This window comes from Tinamus guttatus, unplaced genomic scaffold (assembly GCF_059628265.1).
Source record: "Tinamus guttatus ecotype Peru unplaced genomic scaffold, ASM5962826v1 Tinamus_guttatus_pri_ptg000356l, whole genome shotgun sequence".
Taxonomy (NCBI): Eukaryota; Metazoa; Chordata; class Aves; order Tinamiformes; family Tinamidae; genus Tinamus; species Tinamus guttatus.
This window is the reverse complement of record NW_028288890.1, coordinates 3,624,641-3,643,518: the sequence shown is the minus strand read 5'-3', so window position 1 is coordinate 3,643,518 and position 18,878 is coordinate 3,624,641. Positions and strand designations below refer to the sequence as shown.

The window sequence follows — 18,878 nt, the reverse complement described above, 5'->3', positions numbered from 1 at the left end:
TTGGCCTTCCTGCGGGGAGATGCACAGGGTCCTTGCACTCAGGTGCCCCCCTTGGCCGCTCCAGGGCACAGAGCCCGTGTCCAGACTGCAGCGAGCCCCGCGGGGCTCCCTGCTGCCTGGGGCAGGACGGGCTGACGCTCCTTCTCTCTCCCGTGCCGGGCAGGGTGACGGCCGCGCGGTGCCGAGGAGCAGGGCAGAGCAGGAGCCGCGGGGAACACGGGGGCTCACGGCCGCGGGCGCCTGGGCGCTCGCCCCACGCTGCAGGGTGAGATGATCGACCGCATCGAGTACAACGTGGAGCACTCCGTGGACTACGTGGAGCGGGCCGTGTCTGACACCAAAAAAGCGGTGAAGTACCAGAGCAAAGCCAGACGGGTGAGTGGTGGTGTTGGCTGGTTCCTGGAGTGGGTCCCTCTCCCGGGAGCTCTGGCTGCCCCTCGGCAGGAGGGAGCGGGACAGCCCAGCGCAGCCCCACGGGCACCTGAGCGCTGCGTTGTTCCCTGCTGCTGGGATTAGAGCAGGTCCCGCTGGAGATGGACTGCAGAGACGATAAAGCCCCAGTTCAGCCGTGCCCTGGGTGATGCCGTGAACGCCCCTGTGTCTCTTGGGTGGCCGCTGCCTTCCCTGGGTCCCAAACTTGGCACTGGCCAGGGGGCACAGGCCGGCCATCCACACAGCCCCTCCACAGGCGCCTGGCTCCTCCAGGGACCCAGCAAAGCCCCGTTCTGGAGGGGTAGCCGGGGTGCCCGGCACTGGCGTGGTGCTGCCAGCGCCCCGGGAGGCAGCGGGAGCAGGGGAGGGCGCGAGGAGGCCGGGCCGGGGGGAGGCTGCAGCCCTGGGGGCGCAGGGACCAGGGCAGCCCCTGGCATTCACCATGCCCCCTCCTCTCGCTCCCCGCTGCTGCCGGCGCACCTGAGCAGAAGAAGATCATGATCATTATCTGCTGTGTGATCCTGGGTATCGTCATCGCCTCCACCTTCGGCGGCATTTTCGGCTAGATTCTCCCCACGGGACTGTTGGTGTGCGATGGACGGAGCTGCGCACGCCGCAGGGGCCGCAGCCGAGCCGGAGCCGACCCGCGCAGCCCTGGAGCCTCCCAGCAGCATTTCAGTTTCTAATGCATGGTTGTTTGTGATGCTGTGTGTGCGGTGCGTCTGTGTGGAGGGAGTGCCAGCCCCGGGGCACAGGTGGGGGGACAGGGGCTGTGATGGGTGCAAGGGGGAGACCACGGGGGACCCGAGCTCGCATCACTGCTCCAGCCTGGGTGGCTGGCTGGGACCAGGCTGGGGACGGGTGCTCTGGGGTGCTGCTGCTCCTCCTGGGCTGGGCAGGACGGCACTAGCAAGGGGGGGTTCGGACTCCGCAGGAGGGTAGCGCCCAGCCACCCTCCCCCGGCTTTGCCATCGCTCCAGGTCGAGCCCTCGTGTCCATCAGCCTCGTGTGCTTGAACGCCACCGGCCTCGGGCCACTTCTGTCACGGGGTCCTTCCCCAAGCGTGCGCCGTGCCTGCCCCTTCCCTGCTGCCCGCGACACCGCTGAGCCCACGCGCAGCGCCCTGGGCAAGGCCTTCCCGGGGCTGCTGCCGGGTGGGAGCAGGGCCGGGGAGCTGCGGGATGGAGGGAGCAGGGGGCCCTGTCCCAGCCCCGGCTGGTGCGGGGAGGCCGAGGTGCTGCCGCCTGGGCCCGTCGCTGCCGTGCGGGGATGGGGCAGGCAGGGCCCCGTGCGGCGCTCCTGGCGGGGCCCAGGGCAGGGGTAGCTCGAGGCCAGCGGGGAGGGCCAGGCGCTTGCCCTGCTCCAGAACCCCCTTCCCGCCGTCCGAGCCCCAACAAGCAGCAGCCTCCCTCCCGCTGCTCCGGGGCGCTGTGCTCAGGCCTGGCTCTGACCTCCCCACAGACCCCATGGTGCTCGGCTGGGACCGGGGCTTTTCCCAGCCTCATGTTGCCCCTGGAGGCCCCCGTGAGCTGGGGTGTGGAGGCAGGAGTGGCTTCTCTGGGCCCAAGCGTTGGCCCTTGTCGTGTCCCTTGGCCCCCCAAGGCCGGAGCATCAGCCCTCACCTTCCCCTTCCCACCTTTTACCCCTTTCTGAGCAGGGCCCGGGTGCCCAACAGCTTCCCTCCATCTCTCTGCCACCTCCTGCCCTTGCCACCTGCCTGCACGTCCCCTGGGTGCAGCCGCCACCACCGCTGCTGCCCGTGACCCCGCTGAGCTGCCCGCTTAGGGACAACGGCGGCTGCCTCCATGCCCTGGGCTAGGGCTGGCACAGGGCTCTGCCCCTGTGTCCTAGGGCAGCGCCGCCGCTCCAGCTGACCTGCCCGTATGTGCCAAAGTGCCACCAAGGGGCCACTCGCAGCCGCGGGCGAGAGGGGCACAGCGAGAGCCCGTAGCCACCGCTCGGCCTTGCGGCCGCCTGGCTGGGCTAGGGCAGCCTGTGCGTGCTGGGCGAGCGGCGCGGGCCTGGGCAAGGCCGCAGCACGGGCGGCCCCAGGGCGAGCAGGAGGGCGGCCCCCTCGCACTGCTCCCCGTGTCCCTGCTACCAGAGGCCCCACAACAGCCCCCAGGGACATTTGGCCACGCTGGCCAGGTCCCTCACTGCCCCCTGCCCTTGCCCAGCCACCAGCAACCGTGGCCACCCGAGGGCCTGAGCCCGCGCTCCCTTCTGTCACAGCGCTGGGGTAACGTCACTGAGCTACATCACTGCAAACGGGCTGGGAGGGGAAATGGGGACGCTGGGAATAGTGCAGGTAGGGCCAGGCAGCCTCATCCCAGACAGGGACCAGGCCGTTGCTCCGTGGGACTGTCTGGCTCTGGGCGACAGACGCGGGGGCCTGTGGCCCTTGTCCCCCTGCGGCGCCGCCACCGCAGGCCGCCCCTGCGCCCCGAGCCCGCGAGTGCCGGTCCCCTCCCCTGGGAAGCAATAACAGTGCTGGCAGCCTGGGCGCGGGGAGGCCTGTGCAGCGCCCACTGCCAGCATGAGGGGACCCTTTTTCTGTTGTTGTTGTCCCCTTCTCCTCTCCCAAGCAGCAGCTTTTGTGGCACCCGCTCACAGGACACCAGGGCTGTGGCCGGCCCCACGCAGGGCCCAAGGCCGGAGCAGCAGTGGGAGCTCAGGGCAGGGGGGTTCTGGCACTCGCTCCTTCCTTCCTTCCAGGTACCCCCCGCTCCAGCAGCCACCCCCAGCCCCAAGCTGTGGCAGCGGCGCCCGGCTGGGCTCTCCCTCTCCCTCCCGTGCCAGGAGGGAGGTGGCCGGGCCTGCTGCCATCACTGTCCCTGTGGGCCAGCCCCAGTGTCCTCGCTGGCAGGGAAGGGTGTTTCGGTGCAATAAATACCCCTGCACTATGGGAAGCCCCATTCGGTTCCTTTTTACCTGCCCACTGCATGTACAGACCGGATCACCAACAATGTGGTTGTGCTTTGGAGAAACATTTCACTCTTTTCGTTCCAGACTGCCCCCTCCCCGCCTGCCCCAGCCTCAAGCCCCGTGTCCTTTAGGTTACAACCGCCTCTGTTCCAAGTGCCACCCGCCCTCCCAGCGCCGGGAGCGTGTCTTGATGCAGTATTCCACGAGCAGTGTGGGGCACGCACAGCTTGCACTCGAACTGGGGATTTTTTTTTTTTTTGTAATTAATGTACTTGAAGGCTTTCCAAGCCCCCCGTGGAGTTGTACCGTTGCTGTACTGTGAGCTAAGTGTCCTTGTTTTCTATGTGGATCTTGACCCCGGCTTGCTCTGTCTCACTGGGCTGGATGACACTGTATGTTGCCTCTTCTCTCCTTCACCCTTTCTCTCCTTGCTAGCCTCCCCCTTCTTCTCCCAAAGCTTTGGGTGCAAACAGCTTCCCATTTTGTGGAATTTTTATGTAGAATAAACATTTGTAACTGTAACGCTCTGGCTCCTACATCTGTTTTAGCCAAAGGGAGGAGGGTGTGGGGACCAGAGAGGGGACATGGAGAACCGCAGCACCAGGGGCAGCTGCAGTGCACCCGAAGGGAGGTGCAAGCTGGCCGTGAAGCAGGTGCTGCTTTGCCACCCTCCCCATTCCTGCACCAAGGCCAGGACACAGGAGAATAGCAACAACCGCACGACATTGATGTTTATCAAGGAGGCTGGCTACAGTGTCCTGCGTCACCTGGAGCTCCAGGCAGCTTCCTGCCAACTCAAGAAGGTCAGCAAGGGCCTGGCGCACAGCGGCCAAAGCACAGTCCGGCTTCCTTGGGAGAAAAGGCCTAGAAGCTCTGCAGCTGAAGGGCAGGTAACACCTCCAGGCCTCCTCCTGCAAGAGCTGCAAGGACCTGTCCGGGGGTGCTAACCAGCATCATCCATGGGAGGCTCCCACGGGCGCCCACACACCCCCTTGCACTCCAGCAGCATCCGTATCCATTCAGAAGTGAGGGCGGCGCTTCCGACCCGTGTATTTTGTGTCTCCTCGCACCTCCCTGTGAAGAAAAGTGTGGAGCAGCTGAGTGTGGAACAGCTCATCTGAGAGGGGGAGCTCATCTGAGAGCAGAGGAGACTGAGCAGGTGCTGGTGGGCCCGACCAGCACCGCCAGCCGCAGCTTCAGCAGAGACAGGACCCGGCTCAACTTACTTGCCCTGCCGTCGTCTGCGCTCCTTCTTCTCGAGGATCCAGTCCCGGCTTTTCTTTACAGATTTGCCCTTGACATTTCTGAACCGTGTCCTACAGACAGAACAAACAGGAGCTGAACAAGAACTGAGGTGGGGAAAAACCACACTCTTTAACGGACTGGAGGATGCCCACCCAGAACTAACTATTCCTGTGGAGCAGAGGATGTGGTAACAGCCTACAACCCACTCCTCCAAGGGATGGGAAGCAGCAGCTGGAGCAGGTGTCCAAACAGCCCAGCTCCAGATACACGGGCAGGACAACAGCAGGGCAGGTCCAAGCAGCCCCAGCTCTGAGCAAGGAGCACCTTTCTCCACAGGTTGCAGTGTGCTGGACTCGAGGATCTCTGGGTCCACACTCTTGGGTCTGGGTCCACAGCTGCCTTTCCCCCGTCTGCTCTGGTCTGAACAAGCAGGCGAAGCCTTTAGCTTCTGAACAAGTTGCCAGTTTTGCAGCTTGTCTTCCCATGCAAGACTCCCCCGGGACTGATGAGCAGAGCAGTGTAAGAGGCAGGAAAACATGGCAGCCACCAGCTCCTGGCAGCCACGACGACTTTCCTCTCGCTTTTGTTCTGTCTCGCCCACTGGCTGCAAGGGGAACGCTTCCCTGCACCACTGCCGTGGGAGGAGACTTGGCCATGAAGCACTGCCCGTCCGCGCTGCCAGGGATCCTCCCAGGCCCTCGAGTCCTCCCCTCCGGCTGTCCCGCAGCGGCAGCGAACACAGTGTTCCTCACGCCACCAAACCCTGTGCAACCCCGGGCGTAGGGCTCTGCCCCACACGATACCTTTCGTTTGTGAACTTTGCCTGCTGCAGCTCTTCATCAGCACACTCGGTACCAAGGGCCTGGAAGGCAAAAACAAGTTTCATTTGCAGCAGACAGAGCTAATAGTCATTGACATGTAAATGGAGGGGAACCCAGGGCTCTGCAAGGCGAAGAACTGTGGCAGAAGCAAACTGTTTTCCAGCCACAAGGAAACCAGAGCTCAGGGAAGAGGCTGGTGAGATCAACAGCAAACACTTGAATAAACTCATGTTTGCAGTGCCTAGGTCCCACTCCGTGACCTCCCTTCACACACAGCTCCTCCCAGCAGTCAGGAAGGATCCTCAGGGGAGAGGAGATGCTTCTCCACGGTAAAACAGAGCTCCTCACCTTTGGTAGTGTGCTGGATGCCCCAACGAAGAGACAGAGGAAGAACCTGGAGGAGCAGGAGCAAGAACAGCAGTGTGAAGACAGGATTTAGCATGTGATTCCAAGTCCCCACACAAAAACCCTAGATCATTTGTAACAGCAAGATCTAAGCTGCCACCTCTGCCCAGGACAGGATTGCAGAACACAGAAAGAGAGCTCAGAAAAAAAGAATCATTGCTAGACTCAGCCCCCACCCTCTAAACTAGAACAGGACTCACTTCTTGGCTTTGGCACTGTTAGGGTAATCTACCACCATTCCCCCGGTGAAGCCAGCCCTCATTGCCTGGGCTGTGATGAGTTCCAGCTAGAAAAGGAAGCACAGGCAGAAGTTACTGAGCCGTCACCCACCAGCACTGCACAAAAACCCCCCTGGGCTCAGTCCCCAGCTAAGAGCACGCTGCAGAGGTGGCTTGCACTGCCCCTCTAACCACCCCTACAGCAAACTGCCCGCTCTGCAGCCCAGCACCCGCTCTGCGGCATCTCTTTCGTCTCTCCCTACTCCTCGGTCTAGCTGGGTCTAACAAACAGGTAAATCTCTAGGAGGGCAACACGGGGCTGGATTAGCCAGGGCTGGGGTGTCATGGCACAGCACACATCCCTAGCGCCCAGCTTTCAATCCCAGTCATGCAAGGGGAAGCTCCATCTCACAATTCCAGATTATGTCCTGCCCAATCATTTTATTTTAAGGCTCCCTGCAAGACAGTCCATGAGGCAATGGAAATTGGGTAGGACATTCTCCTTACAAGTATTTCTTGGCTACCACAGAATTTAACTGACAGAAAGGACTAAGACATACACCAAGCTTCTGGGAAAAAAAAAAAAAAAAAAAAACAACATTCAAAACTTCAAACAGCCAACAGATCCTCTGCCAGGCTCTTCCTACCCCTCCTCCGCCTGTACCTGTTCCGAGTTCTCAGGGTACAGCTGCAGGACAGCTCGGGATCCTCGGGCCTACAGGAAACACAAAGTCACAAACCTGTCTCAGTACAGGCTTTCCCAGGGCACCCAATTCCCAGCCCCATCACAGTCACCCACCTCACCCAAAGCCCCCAGACCCGAAGTCCCAGGATACAGGGCCAGTTTCGGGACAGCACGGCAAGGCACAAGGCTAATGCTGCCAGTGCAGGGACTAGGGAAGTGTGGGAGACCATGCAGGAAAGGAGACAGGGAGCGGATACTCCCGTCAGCCTTAGAATTCAGTAGCTTGTACTTGAAAAGCGGCTTGCTAAAATGTGCTAGTGGGGATGTGAAAGTAGCTAGAAACAACAGAGCACTTACCAAGGCACTGTAGAGAGTCGAAAAGAACCGATAGAGGCGTTTTGGAGGACTGTGTGACTTCTTATCAGCATTGCAAAGCCACTGCACTGCAGAAATACTAAAGGAAACACAAGACCTCAGGGACACAGAGCCATCAATTCTTTAGCAAAGTGTGTCACCTCCCTGCAAACTTCCTTTCAGCACTGAGCATTTGCTGGACCATGGAGGAAGCTATTTCATATTTTCCATACAGCTTTGCCTTCTATTTGGCAGTAAAGGTGCTATATAAACCTCTCCGGAGACTCATCGAGTCGTGTCAAAACACTAAGTGATTTGGGGTAATGACCCAAGCCCCACAGAGACACCAATCATCCCTTCCAAGGCCAAGTGCTCAAGTAACTGAAGCGCTTGGCGGGGACCCACATTCAGGCAAACAGCTCAGGCAGGGTTTGCCAGCGAGCGATGCTGAGCAGAGCACTCAGTGAGGTAACCCAAGGCCTCTACAGAGACAGAGAAACAGAGAATACCCATTTTCCTCCATCTAGCCCCTCATCCCAAAGCAACCATCAAACATTTGGTCCGGTGATGTACCTCATAACCAAGCACAGTGGAGACAGATATACTTTGATTTTTTTCTCCTAGCATCCAGTCTCAAACCTCCTGGCAGGGGCTCTATTTATTTGCTTCAGCCAGGCCTCCTAGCCTAGCACCACTACAAAACAAAGACAAGCTCCCCTTGTGGATTGGCTGCTGGGAGCTGCATCTGCAATCCCGGATCTCAGCAGCCTGTCCCAGGAAGCTGGACTCCAACGGAACGAGAGGGGCTGATGAGGACGCGCACGCTGGCACGGGCCACACACGATGTGTACACGGTGCGGGACTGCAGTCACACAGACTGTCACACAGAGGGGCTCTGCTGTGGGCACGAACTCACCTGATGCAGCCGTCAAACGTGCCTGGCCTGAAGGGAATGCCCTGGCCCATGTCCGCAAGCAGCAGGTCTCCCTCCACCTCTCTCTCCACAGCCACATCTGTGAGGACAAGGGCAGATGAGGGCACCAGCCCGTGGCTTCGCGCGTCACCCCGGCCGCACAGGGCTGCGGGGGAGGCTCTACGCACCCAGCATGGCAGAGCTGATGTCCAGGCCGACCCAGTAGTGCCCCTCCTCGGAGATGTGATCCCCGCTCAGGCCGGAGCCGCAGCTGCAGGGGAAAAGCGGTAACGACCCCGAGGCTCCCGGCCCGGCCCGCGCGCCCCCGCGGCGCCCGCTCACCCCACGTCCAGCAGGAGGCACGGCCGGTCCCCCGGCAGCGCCAGCAGCTCCACGGCGCGCTCCGACATCTGCGACTGAATCTCCGCCACGCGGGAGCTGCGAGGGGGGCGCGGAGCGCGGCCGTGAGCGGGCGGCCGGGCACGAGGCCCCGCGCGCCCCGCGCCCCCCGGGCCTCACTTCTGCGTGTACTTCCGTGCCTCGGCCTCATCGTAGAACTGCAGGGAGCGAGAGAGACGGTGACGCCGAGGCGCAACGGCCACCGCAACCGTCACCGCCCCGGCGCCCCCCGCCGCTCACCAGCTCGGGCGGCCCGCGGTGCTCGGGCCGCCGCCCGCTGCTCGCCATGCTGCTGCCTCGTGACGTCACCGCGCGGCGCCCCCGAGCGCGTCATTCCGCCCCGCCCTGCGCCTCCCGATTGACGATTGGCGGCAGCAGCGATTGCGTCACTACACCCCGCCCTCTCCTCCCGCCCCCGCCACGGCGCTCGGCGGCGGCGGCTCGCACGTCACTACGCCCCGCCCTTCCATCCGGCCCCCGTTGGCGATTGGCGGCGGCGGCGGCGTGCACGTCACCTGGCCCCGCCCCCACGATCGGCGGTGCCCTTCACTACGCCCCGCCTCCTCATTCCGCCCCCCTGTACCGATTGGCGGCGGAGGCGCGCACGTCACCGGCCCCGCCCACACCACCGGCGGGCGCACGTCACTACGCCCCGCCCCCTTATCCCGGCCCCCTGTACCGATTGGCGGCGGCGGCGCGCACGTCACTACGCCCCGCCCTCTCCTCCCGCCCCCCGCCTGCACAGGTGAGGCGGCCCCGCCCCGCGGCGCAGGCCGCCATGGCGCCGGGGCCGCCGCTCTGGTGCCTGCGGCCCCTCCTGCCCGGGGCCGCCGCCGCGCGGGGCTACAGCGGCGCCGCCGGCCCCAGCGCGCGGCCGCGGCGCGACCTCTACGAGCTGCTGGGCGTGCCGGCCACGGCCACGGCGGCGCAGATCAAGGCGGCCTACTACGAGCAGAGCTTCCGCTGCCACCCCGACCGCAACGGCGGCAGCGCCGAGGCGGCGCAGCGCTTCGCCGCCATCCGCGAGGCCTACGCGGTGCTGGGCAGCGTCGCGCGCCGCCGCCACTACGACCGCAGCGTCCTGCGCCGCGCCGAGCCGCGCGCGCCCGCCGGGCCCGCCGCCCGCCCGCCGCCCCCGGCCGCCCCGCCGCCGCCGCCGCCCGGCGCCCGCCGCCCCGCGCCGCCCGCCTTCGACTTCGACGCCTTCTACCGCGCGCACTACGGCGAGCAGCTGGAGCGGGAGCGCGTGCTGCGGGCGCGCAGGGAGCAGCTGCGGCAGCGCCGGGAGGAGGCCCGGGCCCGCGGCGGCCCCCTGCCCGACATCGCGCTCGGCCTCTTCTTCCTGCTGAGCTTCGGCCTGCTCTACGGCCTCAAGTAGCGGCCGCGGGGCCGCCAGCCCGGCCTCGGCGCCGTGGATCCGTATGGGGAGCGGGACGGGCGGCCCCGCGCGGGCCCTGCTCCTCCGCGTGCCCTCCCGCGGTGTGACCGGCACGGGGCCCGCGCGCCCTCCCGCCGGGCGACGCGTGTGAGCGCCCAACGCGCCTTCGTGGCCACGCGATGTCACTGGGGGTGACCGGCGGTTCTGCTCGGTGACCGGCCACGTGCCCTTCTGCTGAGACCACACAGACGGCACGAGGCCCCCGGTGGCTGATGGGCTCTTCTTCATGGACTGTCACAGTGTCACCCCACCGGCGCTGCCGCCGAACCCAGGCGGAATCCATGCACCGTGTTCCTGAGCCGCAGCGGGGATTAAACAGTTGCCAGCAGGGTTTGTACGCTGTGTGTTTCCATAGGAGATGCTCCCGCTCATCCCGGCTAACAGCTCTCGATGGCTCTGCCGCGGAGCCCTGCCACCTCTGTGCTTCCACACGTGGTATTACCTCCCCAGCGCGGAGCGTCGAGAGCGCTGCCGCCCGCACCGCGTCGCAGCCCTGTCCCTCTGCAGGGCTCTCGGGAGCGCAGAGGTCCCGTGTTCAGACATGGTTCCTGCAAGAAGGAAGGCTGGGCTGGTGGCTGCGCGTGTCAGGGTCCGCGTGTGGCACCACCTGCTTCTCCTTGGAGACGCTTCCCAAAACAGTGCTGGGAATAGCCTGTCCTGTCTGGGCTATGAGAGGAACTTTGCACAAGAGCATCTTGCCCGGGCCTTCACAGCTCGGGGCCGTGTGTTTCTGCATCCAGAATGGCATTGTTTGTGTTTTGTGTGTGCTCAAGCATCATTTGCACTTAGAATATTTGACTTCACCCGTGTTTGTTTGCACTGGATTTGCTGGGCCTGACTGGCAGGTGTCTGCACAGAGGCCAAGTGCCCTTTCTCGCTGCAGGGTCCTGGGTTATCTCTTCTCCCAACGCAGATGTGTTAAAAGCAAACGCCTTGTGCAGCCCAGCTGCCGAGCTCTGCAGCAAGCTTGGGGCAGCAGCAAAGTATTCGTGTGGACTATGGTGGCATAGAGCTGCCATAGGAGACTTTTCATCTGTGTTCTTGAGAGCTGCTTCTGGAAGGAGGTACCACTTCCAACCGCGTGCTCCAGAGAGGGCTGTGCTGAGCAAACTGAGCCCGGGGCAGGAACAGGGTTTTCCAGGAGCCCCTGGCTGTCCGCCTGCCCCTGTAGGAGAGATCCTACTCCTGATCCTGCTGCTGAAGTGTCGGCTTGGGGGGAGCACAAGGAGCTTGGCCTTCTGGGGTGCTGGACACAGGGCAGAAGACTCCAGCGTTGTGACTCCATGTCATTCATGGGTGACGTTGCTGTAGAAAAAGTCACTTGAAGGCTGCTGCCCAGACAAGGCTTGGCAGGTAACGTCCTCCGGGCTGGAAGAAGTAGGGAAGTCGGTGGGCAGTGTGTGTTCCCTGGGCTGATCTGGGGCCCTGGGGCTGTCCCCAGCTGCCAGCGCTGCCGGGCAGGGAGGGTCTGCGGCGCCGAGCGGGTGGGCGCCCCGGAACCCGGGCTCCTGCTCTGGGCCTGCTGCTCGTGTCTGAAATGCAGGGGGTGAAACACCCGGGGTGATACAGTCTGTGCCTTAGAAGGGATGGTTTGGGCACTGCAGTTATGCTGCTTCTTCTCCAAGTCTCCCTGATAGACCTGGAACATTAAAGTTTACCATCTCATAAACTGGTCGTGAAATGACTCGTCTCTTTCTGCGGGTGGGCTGGGGTGGGAAATAGTCTTTATATTTCTGGAAAACTGGAGGGTGAGGGGACAGGCTGGTATTTTCCTACTGTGCCAGCAGCAGATGAGGAAGGTGAGGGGTTCCTGTTTTGCTGCAAGGCCCTGTTGGGGAGGATGGATTTGCTTCTTGTGCCAGCGTGGAACACAACGAGCACACGCATTCCCTGCACGCCGTTTCCACCCCTCTGTTTTCTTGTGTCAACACTGACCTCTGGTTAACGTTGCTCTCTCACATGGAGAGGTGCCCAAAGCACCGGGGGTTCTTGCAGGTCTGGGTGAGAGCAGCTGTTGCGAGGTGCCTGTGGCACAAGCACAAGAGGAAATCCAGCTGCATCCATCCATGACAGCAGCCGTGGGCAGGGCACAAGCCCACCAAGAGCTGGACCTCAGAGGGAAAAATGAGAGGAAACCACGGCCCACGCAGGAATGACAGGATGTAGGACACGTGGCATAGAGACCTGCTCTGTAGGAACCCTGTGTTCCACCTATGCCATTGGAGCAAGCGGGAAGGGCTACAGGGCTATGCCTTTGGACCAGGAGAAGAACAGGAGGTCGGTGAGAGCCCTGCACTGCTGCAGGCTCCTCAGTCTGTTGCTGTGAGGAGCCGCTCCTGGGCGAGTTTTTGGACGGGCCTCAGCTCTCACCACCCTCAAGGTCTCTGGTGTTAGGGCACCTCTACCCTGCGTCATCATCCCAGGGCTGGAAATGATTAATTCTGTGAGCAGATGTGGTTGTTACTCCTTGCCATATCCGAATTAATAACAAAAGACATGACACCACCCTTGTGTTGAAAGGGAGGCAAAGCTGGTTAGTGAACAGCCATGGGGTAACGAGAGGGTCTTCCACTCAACCGAGATGAAAGAAAGCTCGCAAAACGGCAACACGTTTGGATGAAGCAGTCGCGGCAGTGCCAGCCCCGGGGCCTGGCAGAGTGGGTGCAGAGTCCATGACACGTAACCAAGACGGGTCACGCTGCCTTCACGTGGCTCCCAGCCCTGCCACGTTACCGCTGCACCTCGTGCTCAGTGCAGGGCTCTGAGCGCTGTGACGTGGAGCGTGGCCTCCTCCGGGGCCTGGAGGGACCACGGGGCTGCCGGGGGACGTCTGTGTGCGGGCGGGAGGGGCCGCAGCCATGTTGTTGTCCCATCCTGTCCTGTCCCATCCCGTCCCGAGCCCGTTCCTGGGGGCTGCCCTCCCAGCAGCGGTGGGAGGGGGCAGGCTGGGGCCCTGCAGCCGGTCCTGTCGCTGCTTGGCCCGTGGGCTGCAGGGATGGCCCCAAGGGCCGGGCTGCACGGCTGGCAGCACCCGTGGGCGGCCGGGGCTCCCCCCGCTCCTGCAGCGGCTCCTGTTAATGGAGTTTCCTATTAACAGCCCCGGTGGCTGCGCCAGCCGCTCGCCCGCACGCTTTGCCGCGGTGCCCCCTCGCTGCGGGCCGGCCCTGGCTGCGCCGGGGGGCTCCCCTCAGCAGCCGCTGCCCTCGCCGGGTGTGCGGGACCAGGAGCGCTCGGGGCTGGGAGAGGCACCACGTCCTGCGGGAGCGCTGGGGCGGCCCCCTCCTGCCCCTACCCGTGTCCCAGGCTGGACTTTGTCCCCAGCCCGGGGCTGTCCCTGCAAGGGACCGTGGGGAGAGTCACCGAGCCCAGGAGCAAAGAGGGAGTGAGGCCCAGCGGGGCGGTGCTGGCGGGAAGCTCGCGATGCGCTCGCGCTCCACACGCTCCCGGCGGGACCCGGCCCCTGGGAGCTCCTGGAGGGAGGGAACGGCTGCCTGCCCGCACCGGGAATACGGGAACGGCTGCCTGCCCGCACCGGGAATGCCTCTGAGCTGCACGGGGACCACGTTTGGGTTTGGGGCCTGGAGGAACCTCCAGAAAGCAGAGGCTCTGCTGGGATAGTGTGAGGGTGCTGGAGTCCTGGCACAGGCTGCCCACAGAGGCCGTGGAGGCTCCTTCTTTGGAGATCTTCAAACCTGCCCGGATGCCGCCCTGTGCCCCTGCTCTGGGTGTCCCTGCTGGAGCAGGGGTTGGACTAGAGGATCTCTAGAGGTCCCTGCCAACCTCAGCCCTTCTGTGAGGCTGTGGATCTCATCAGCTTCTGAGCTAAATGCAGCGGTGGCCAGGCTGGCAGGAGGCCCTGGGCCTGGTCACTGCTCCTCGCTCCTACCCGACCCAGAGCAAGTTCCCAGCGATGCTGCTGGGTGCCCACGAACCAGAGCAGCCCAGCAAGCCAGCCAGGGCCACGACAGCACCGGGAGGGCTCCCAGCTTGACTGTCACCTGTAGCACCGTTAGCCTCTGTGGGATGTGCTCTTCTTTTGAGAGGACCTGGTGCCTTGAGCCCAGCAGTCATCACCAAGGGGTCTGTGTCAGCCATGGGGATCAATGAGCAACTGCTCTCCAGCTGCCTGGCTCCACGTGCACAGTCACACCTGCCTTGTGGCTCAGCACATGCATGTTCCCAGGTCCCTGCATCCCCATGCTGCTCCCAGTCACCTCACACGATCCCGGGAAGGGGCCTTGGGGCAAGGTAGGGAACGGGGCAGGACAGGGCTGTGCATCCCCATTCCAGGCGCAGCACTGCCATGGTCCCAGATGCTGCTTGCGCCACAAAGAGACTTGCCTTGTGGCCACGATGACGGGGACAGTGCAAAGACCAGAATTACTTTCTAGGTGTTGGCTTGGACCAGTGTCCTCTGGGACTGGCCGGGCACATCCTCCCCACCCCATGACATGGTGAGGATGCTCTCAGGGCAGTGCGGTGGCACCGGCACTAAGCGCCCTGGCACCATGGCATCTCTGGGGGCACCAGCAGGGCTCTCCCTCCCTCCAGGGGAAGCTGGAGCTGGAGTCACCACGCTCTGATGGCCTTGGGTCCTGCCACGGCCAGGACGGGCACTGTCACAGCCTGCCTACGCTGTGCAAGGCAAGGCAATCCAAGAGGGAAAGCCCCAGCACAAACCTTAGAGCAAGGGCAGGGAGGAGCCCAGCCATGGACCCTCGTCCTCCAGGTGCCCACAGCGGCCAAACCCTGGGCACCTACACGTGGTGTGGGGGATCCACCGTGATACCTGTTACACAAACCCCTTCCGGAGCACTGAGCTGCCGTCCTGTACCTGCTGTGTCCCCTGGTTCCCCGGTCATGTTAGCCCTGCGGGGCTGGCGCTGGAGCCCAGCCAAGCGCTTGATCTGTGCTCACACCCGCCCTATATCCCCTTCCTCTCACCATGCACGTCACAGAGGCAGGTTGCCATGTCCAGGGGCCTTCGGTTTTAGGGTTGAGTCCCATGAGCCAGGTGAGACACAGAGAAGCAGCAGGCACTGGCAAAACCCCAGATAGTCCAGCCACCCGGTCTCCTTGATTCAAAACCTACAGCTTTTGAATAAATCCAGGACATTCACTTCAATGGCTGCCCCCATTTTATCCTCCCACATAATTCTTCCTTCTTCCCAACCTTGTCTCATTCCGTCCGAGAGTGAGGTTAAGGCAAGAGACAGGAGTCTGGGATGAAACAGGGTAAACCTGGGCCTCCCGTTACCTTCTCCACTGGCTGCCAAAGCCACACACAGTGCAAGAAGAGTGGATCGTGCCAAAAACACATGAGCAGGGCTCGCTGCAGCACTGGTGAGGCCAAATGCACCAGGGCCGTGCACAGGCACTACAGGAACTCAGGAACAAGCCAGGCTGGCTGTGGGGTTGTACCTGGTGGGTTTAACCTCCCTCTGGGAGGGCCGATGGGCGGCAGCCACCACGAGACCTCTCCCGCTACCATGAACGTTCGACACCGAAGTGGCCAAACTGGGGAGCTCTGCGCTGGGGGGAAACCCGGCCTCCCGCTGCGCCGGGGCCATGCGGCAGCGCCAAGGGACCTTCCTTCACTGTCAGCCACTTCCAATGCTGGTAGGTGCCCCCTGCAACCAACTGCTTCTCCCCCCTGCCAGGCCTGCTCCTTTCCCTCCATTCACAGCCCCAGTCAAGGGGGAACCTGGAGCCTGGGGGAAAAAAAAAAAAAAAAAAGCCTTTATTTGGAAAGCAAGTGATTCCCAGCGCTCCTGGCAGCTCAGCCAGGCCCTCCACGGCCCTGGAAGAGCGCGGTCCTTGCACACCATGGTGCAGCAGGCTGCCTACAACCCTGGTGATGAGTGCCAGGGCTCCGCAGCCTGCGATGACCTCCCATCCCCTCTGACCCACGGGTGTCCCTGTAACCGCCCCAAGCCCCCCACAGCCCTCCCGTCACTATTCATCTTGCTTCCAAAGCAGAGACCCCCCAACAGTAGCTCCCAGCAATAGCCCCACGGCCCGGCCACCTCCCCAGCTGCCCCAGCTACAATTCCAAGCACCTAAATGCCCTCACAAGCTCCTATTTCCCCTCCACCCTGCCCCGCAGACACCGCAGCCCCTTGGCGTTGTGCATACCCTACATGCCCACCCCGCTTGCTCTCCAGCCCGATGCTGTCGCACCATCTCCATGGGCGCGCGAGGCCAGCAGCAAGAACAGCCCCCGCTCCCGCGCGGCTACCGGTGCGGCGGCTCCTGCCTCTGCCGGGGCGGCAGCTGCTGCACGCGGAAAGGCCGGGGGCTGAGGAAGGGGATGTGTCTCATGAAGCGCAGCGGCGAGCCTGGAGCAGCGCTTGCAGTCGGCGCGGCGAGTGGCTGGTGTCCCAAGGCCGGCAGATGGTGGATGGGAGGCGCAGCTGGAATAGGGAAGGGCACAGCGGCCTTCGAGGGGATGAGAAGGGCAGGCACGAAGCCACAGCGGAGATGGAGAGCTTTGGGGACAGCTCTGCTCTGCAGTGGGGCCAAGTGGCCTTGTGCTGGGCTGGCTGGGGCGCTGGGGCACCCCACGAGGCACGCGGGAACACTGCCCGGCTTCTCCTTCTGCAGCAGTTCCTGCAGCTTCTCCATCTGCGTCCGATGGATGTGGGACTGTGTCCGGCTCTGGCAGAAGGACTCCAAGAAGGTGTCAAGGGGAAGCTCCTGTGACAGGAACTGCTCCATCTGCGCCTGCAGTACAAGCACGAAAGCATCAAACCAGGAAGAGGTGGAGAGAGCCCAGAGCCAGGGCAGATGCCAGAGAGCTGGCAGCACCCTGGGCTCCCGGGCTGTTCCCCCAGGGCCTTGCATGCAGGAGGCCACAGCAAAGGCCCCGGTGAGCAGGGAATATCAGCCCCGGGCGTTCTCTGACTCACCTCTGACTCTGCCTCAGCGGCCTTGAGGTTGGCTTGCAGCTGGCCCAGGGCACTCTGCGGGCTCCACTTCGCCAGGTAGGTCCCTGCGTGGGGAAAGAGTGGGGCTGCTAACAGCCCTCCTCTCCCTGATGAGCCCAGGACTGGGGCGCAGTGGGGCACATGGCCGTCCCCACCCCCAGGGGCAAGGGGAGCTCCCTTCCAACCCAAAACACCCTCAAACACATGTCCAGAGCTGTCTGCATCTCACTGTTACTTCCATCCCATCCAAGGGCTGGCAATGCCACCATGCCCATCCCTACTCCTGATCACGCAGGGGCCATCGCCTGGGGCAGCTTTGAGCGCGCTGAGGCCACCCAAGCTGCTGTGTGTTAACGGGTGATGCTTTGGGCATGCAAGCTACCATAAATACCAGGCCCAAGTCTGCCTTGCCCCTTGGACGCGCCGCGCTCACCCAGCCGCTGCTGTTTGTCCCAACACGCTTCTTGGATCTCCCGCAGCTCCTGGTACTTGATGGCTAAGGCAGCTTTCCCGTTCTCCAGCCGTGGGCGCAGGGACAGGTTCTCTTTGGCCAAGGTGTAGTTTGAAACTAAACACGTCTCCCGCTCCTGCTCCAGAGTCTGGAACTGCGGGGACATGAAGTCAATGCTGAGAGAAAGGGTCCGAGAGGCTTAGAGCTGTCAGCCCTCCTGGAGACGGAGTTTCTCCCCATACAGGACAAGCCCTCTTCTCTTGCACCCTCCCCATCCCTCTTTCCTGATGAGGAAGACTTCAAAAATAACCTAATTCCTGCCAAGAAACAACCAGGCCGATGCTATCTCTGGACTACATGCAAAGCACTAACACAGCTCTCCTTCTCTCTGCTGTTTTCTCCTTGCCTGCTGCTCCTCTGCAGCCATCTGAGCCTCTAAAGCTCAGCTTTGCCTCCCCAAACGGCAGCAGAGGGAGCGGATGTGGCGCCACTCAGGTTTCCTGTGGCCCCATAAAAGCTCAGAGCAGGTGCTGAACCGCTGCTTGGCACACGATGGCCTGCCAAAAACCCGCCAGTACCCCAAGAGCCCCCGGAGCCCCGGAGCCAGCTGGATGCTCGTGCTCCCTGGCAAGGTCTTCACTGCAACCGTCCTCACACATGTGCCGGGCTTTGCAGCCCCGCGAGGCGAGTGGTGCCCTGGGCCAGAGCCTGCGATTTCCAGGCTCCAAGGAAGGGAAGAGCAGTGCGCGCCAGCGAGCCAAGGCCCTGCTCCCTGCAGCTAAGGCCATGTGTGGCACAAGGCCCCTCACCCCATGCGTGGCACAAGGCCCCTCGCCCGGGGCACCTGCCGGGGGTTCCTGCAGCCCCGTCTGCACCCAGGACGGGCCGACCCCCTTCCTGCGACCGCGGCCCGCCGGGACCCGCCGCCGCCGGCGGGCGAGGGAGGGTGTCCGGGCCACCAGCCCAGCGACCGCCCGTGACTCGAGCTGAGCCACTTTCGGTCTTCCGAGGCGCGAGGAAACAGAAACCCAAAGCGCGGAGCAGGGCGGGGGGGCACGGCCCGCTCCCCTCTGCCCCGGCCCTCAGAGCCCGCAGAGCCCGGGCTCTGCCCAGCTCCTCCCGCCCGGCTCTGGGGGGCACCGCGGGGGGGTCCTGCCCGCCACCCGCCCCCTCCGGTGCCGCCGTGTCCCGCCGTGTCCCGCGCCCGCAGCGGGCGGCCCGGCCCGGCCCGGCCCGGCCCGGCCCGTACCTTCCTGCTGAGGCGGACGACGCGCTGCAGCCGCGGCTCGTCTTGCAGCAGCGCGCGGAGCTGCGCGGTGCTCAGCACCCCGAGGCGGCTGGGGGAGCCGGGCTCCGGCCAGCGCGGGGGTCCCCCCGCGCCCCGGCCCCGCCGCATGCCCGCCCCGCCGCGCCGAACGCGGCCCCGCTGCCGGCGCCGCCCCCGGGGCGGGCGCTGCGCCCTCCGGAGCGGAGAGCCGGGAAACCCCCGCGTGGGGCCGGGGGGGACGATGTGCGCCGGCTGCGGGGGCGTGGGACCCTGCGCTGCGTTGTGTGCGTGCAGCCTGCACCTCCTTGTGTGCATGGAGCCCTGCAGCATGATGTGTGCATGCAGCCTGCATCTCCTTGTGTGTGTGGAGCCCTGCAGCACCAGGCGTGCATGGAGCCC

The 18,878-nt window shown here is 63.7% G+C and overlaps 4 protein-coding genes and 1 non-coding gene across 5 annotated transcripts in view; 2 read left to right on the top strand and 3 right to left on the bottom strand.

Annotated features, from left to right (window-relative positions):
* STX1A (syntaxin 1A) overlaps positions 1-1,005 on the top strand; it is a 213,356-nt gene extending 212,351 nt beyond the window's left edge. Inside the window, exons 10-11 of the mRNA XM_088530122.1 lie at positions 265-375; positions 921-1,005. Coding sequence (XP_088386248.1) covers positions 265-375; positions 921-998 — 189 coding nt within the window. The 3' untranslated portion in view covers positions 999-1,005. The remainder of the gene's footprint in view (positions 1-264; positions 376-920) is intronic.
* A 3,244-nt stretch (positions 1,006-4,249) lies between these two features.
* On the bottom strand, positions 4,250-8,685 carry BUD23 (BUD23 rRNA methyltransferase and ribosome maturation factor). Its single transcript, XM_088529936.1, has 12 exons — positions 8,638-8,685; positions 8,518-8,555; positions 8,341-8,436; positions 8,187-8,269; positions 8,002-8,098; positions 7,089-7,185; positions 6,711-6,761; positions 6,029-6,114; positions 5,772-5,817; positions 5,406-5,464; positions 4,584-4,673; positions 4,250-4,431 (listed from the first exon to the last, which is right to left on the bottom strand). The coding sequence occupies exons 1-12, from the start codon at positions 8,683-8,685 to the stop codon at positions 4,377-4,379; spliced, it is 846 nt and encodes a 281-aa protein (XP_088386062.1). The 3' UTR covers positions 4,250-4,376.
* On the bottom strand, positions 5,118-5,250 carry LOC148593671 (small Cajal body-specific RNA 20). Its single transcript, XR_015913666.1, has one exon.
* A 490-nt stretch (positions 8,686-9,175) lies between the features above and the next one.
* On the top strand, positions 9,176-9,775 carry DNAJC30 (DnaJ heat shock protein family (Hsp40) member C30). The gene has a single exon (XM_088529935.1). It carries the CDS (start codon positions 9,176-9,178, stop codon positions 9,773-9,775), a length of 600 nt encoding a protein of 199 aa, XP_088386061.1.
* Positions 9,776-16,069: 6,294 nt separating this feature from the next.
* Positions 16,070-18,608, bottom strand: VPS37D (VPS37D subunit of ESCRT-I). The gene is made up of 4 exons (XM_088529934.1): positions 18,462-18,608; positions 17,195-17,366; positions 16,744-16,826; positions 16,070-16,558 (listed from the first exon to the last, which is right to left on the bottom strand). Exons 1-4 carry the CDS (start codon positions 18,606-18,608, stop codon positions 16,070-16,072), a joined length of 891 nt encoding a protein of 296 aa, XP_088386060.1.
* Between the last annotated feature and the right edge of the window lie 270 nt (positions 18,609-18,878).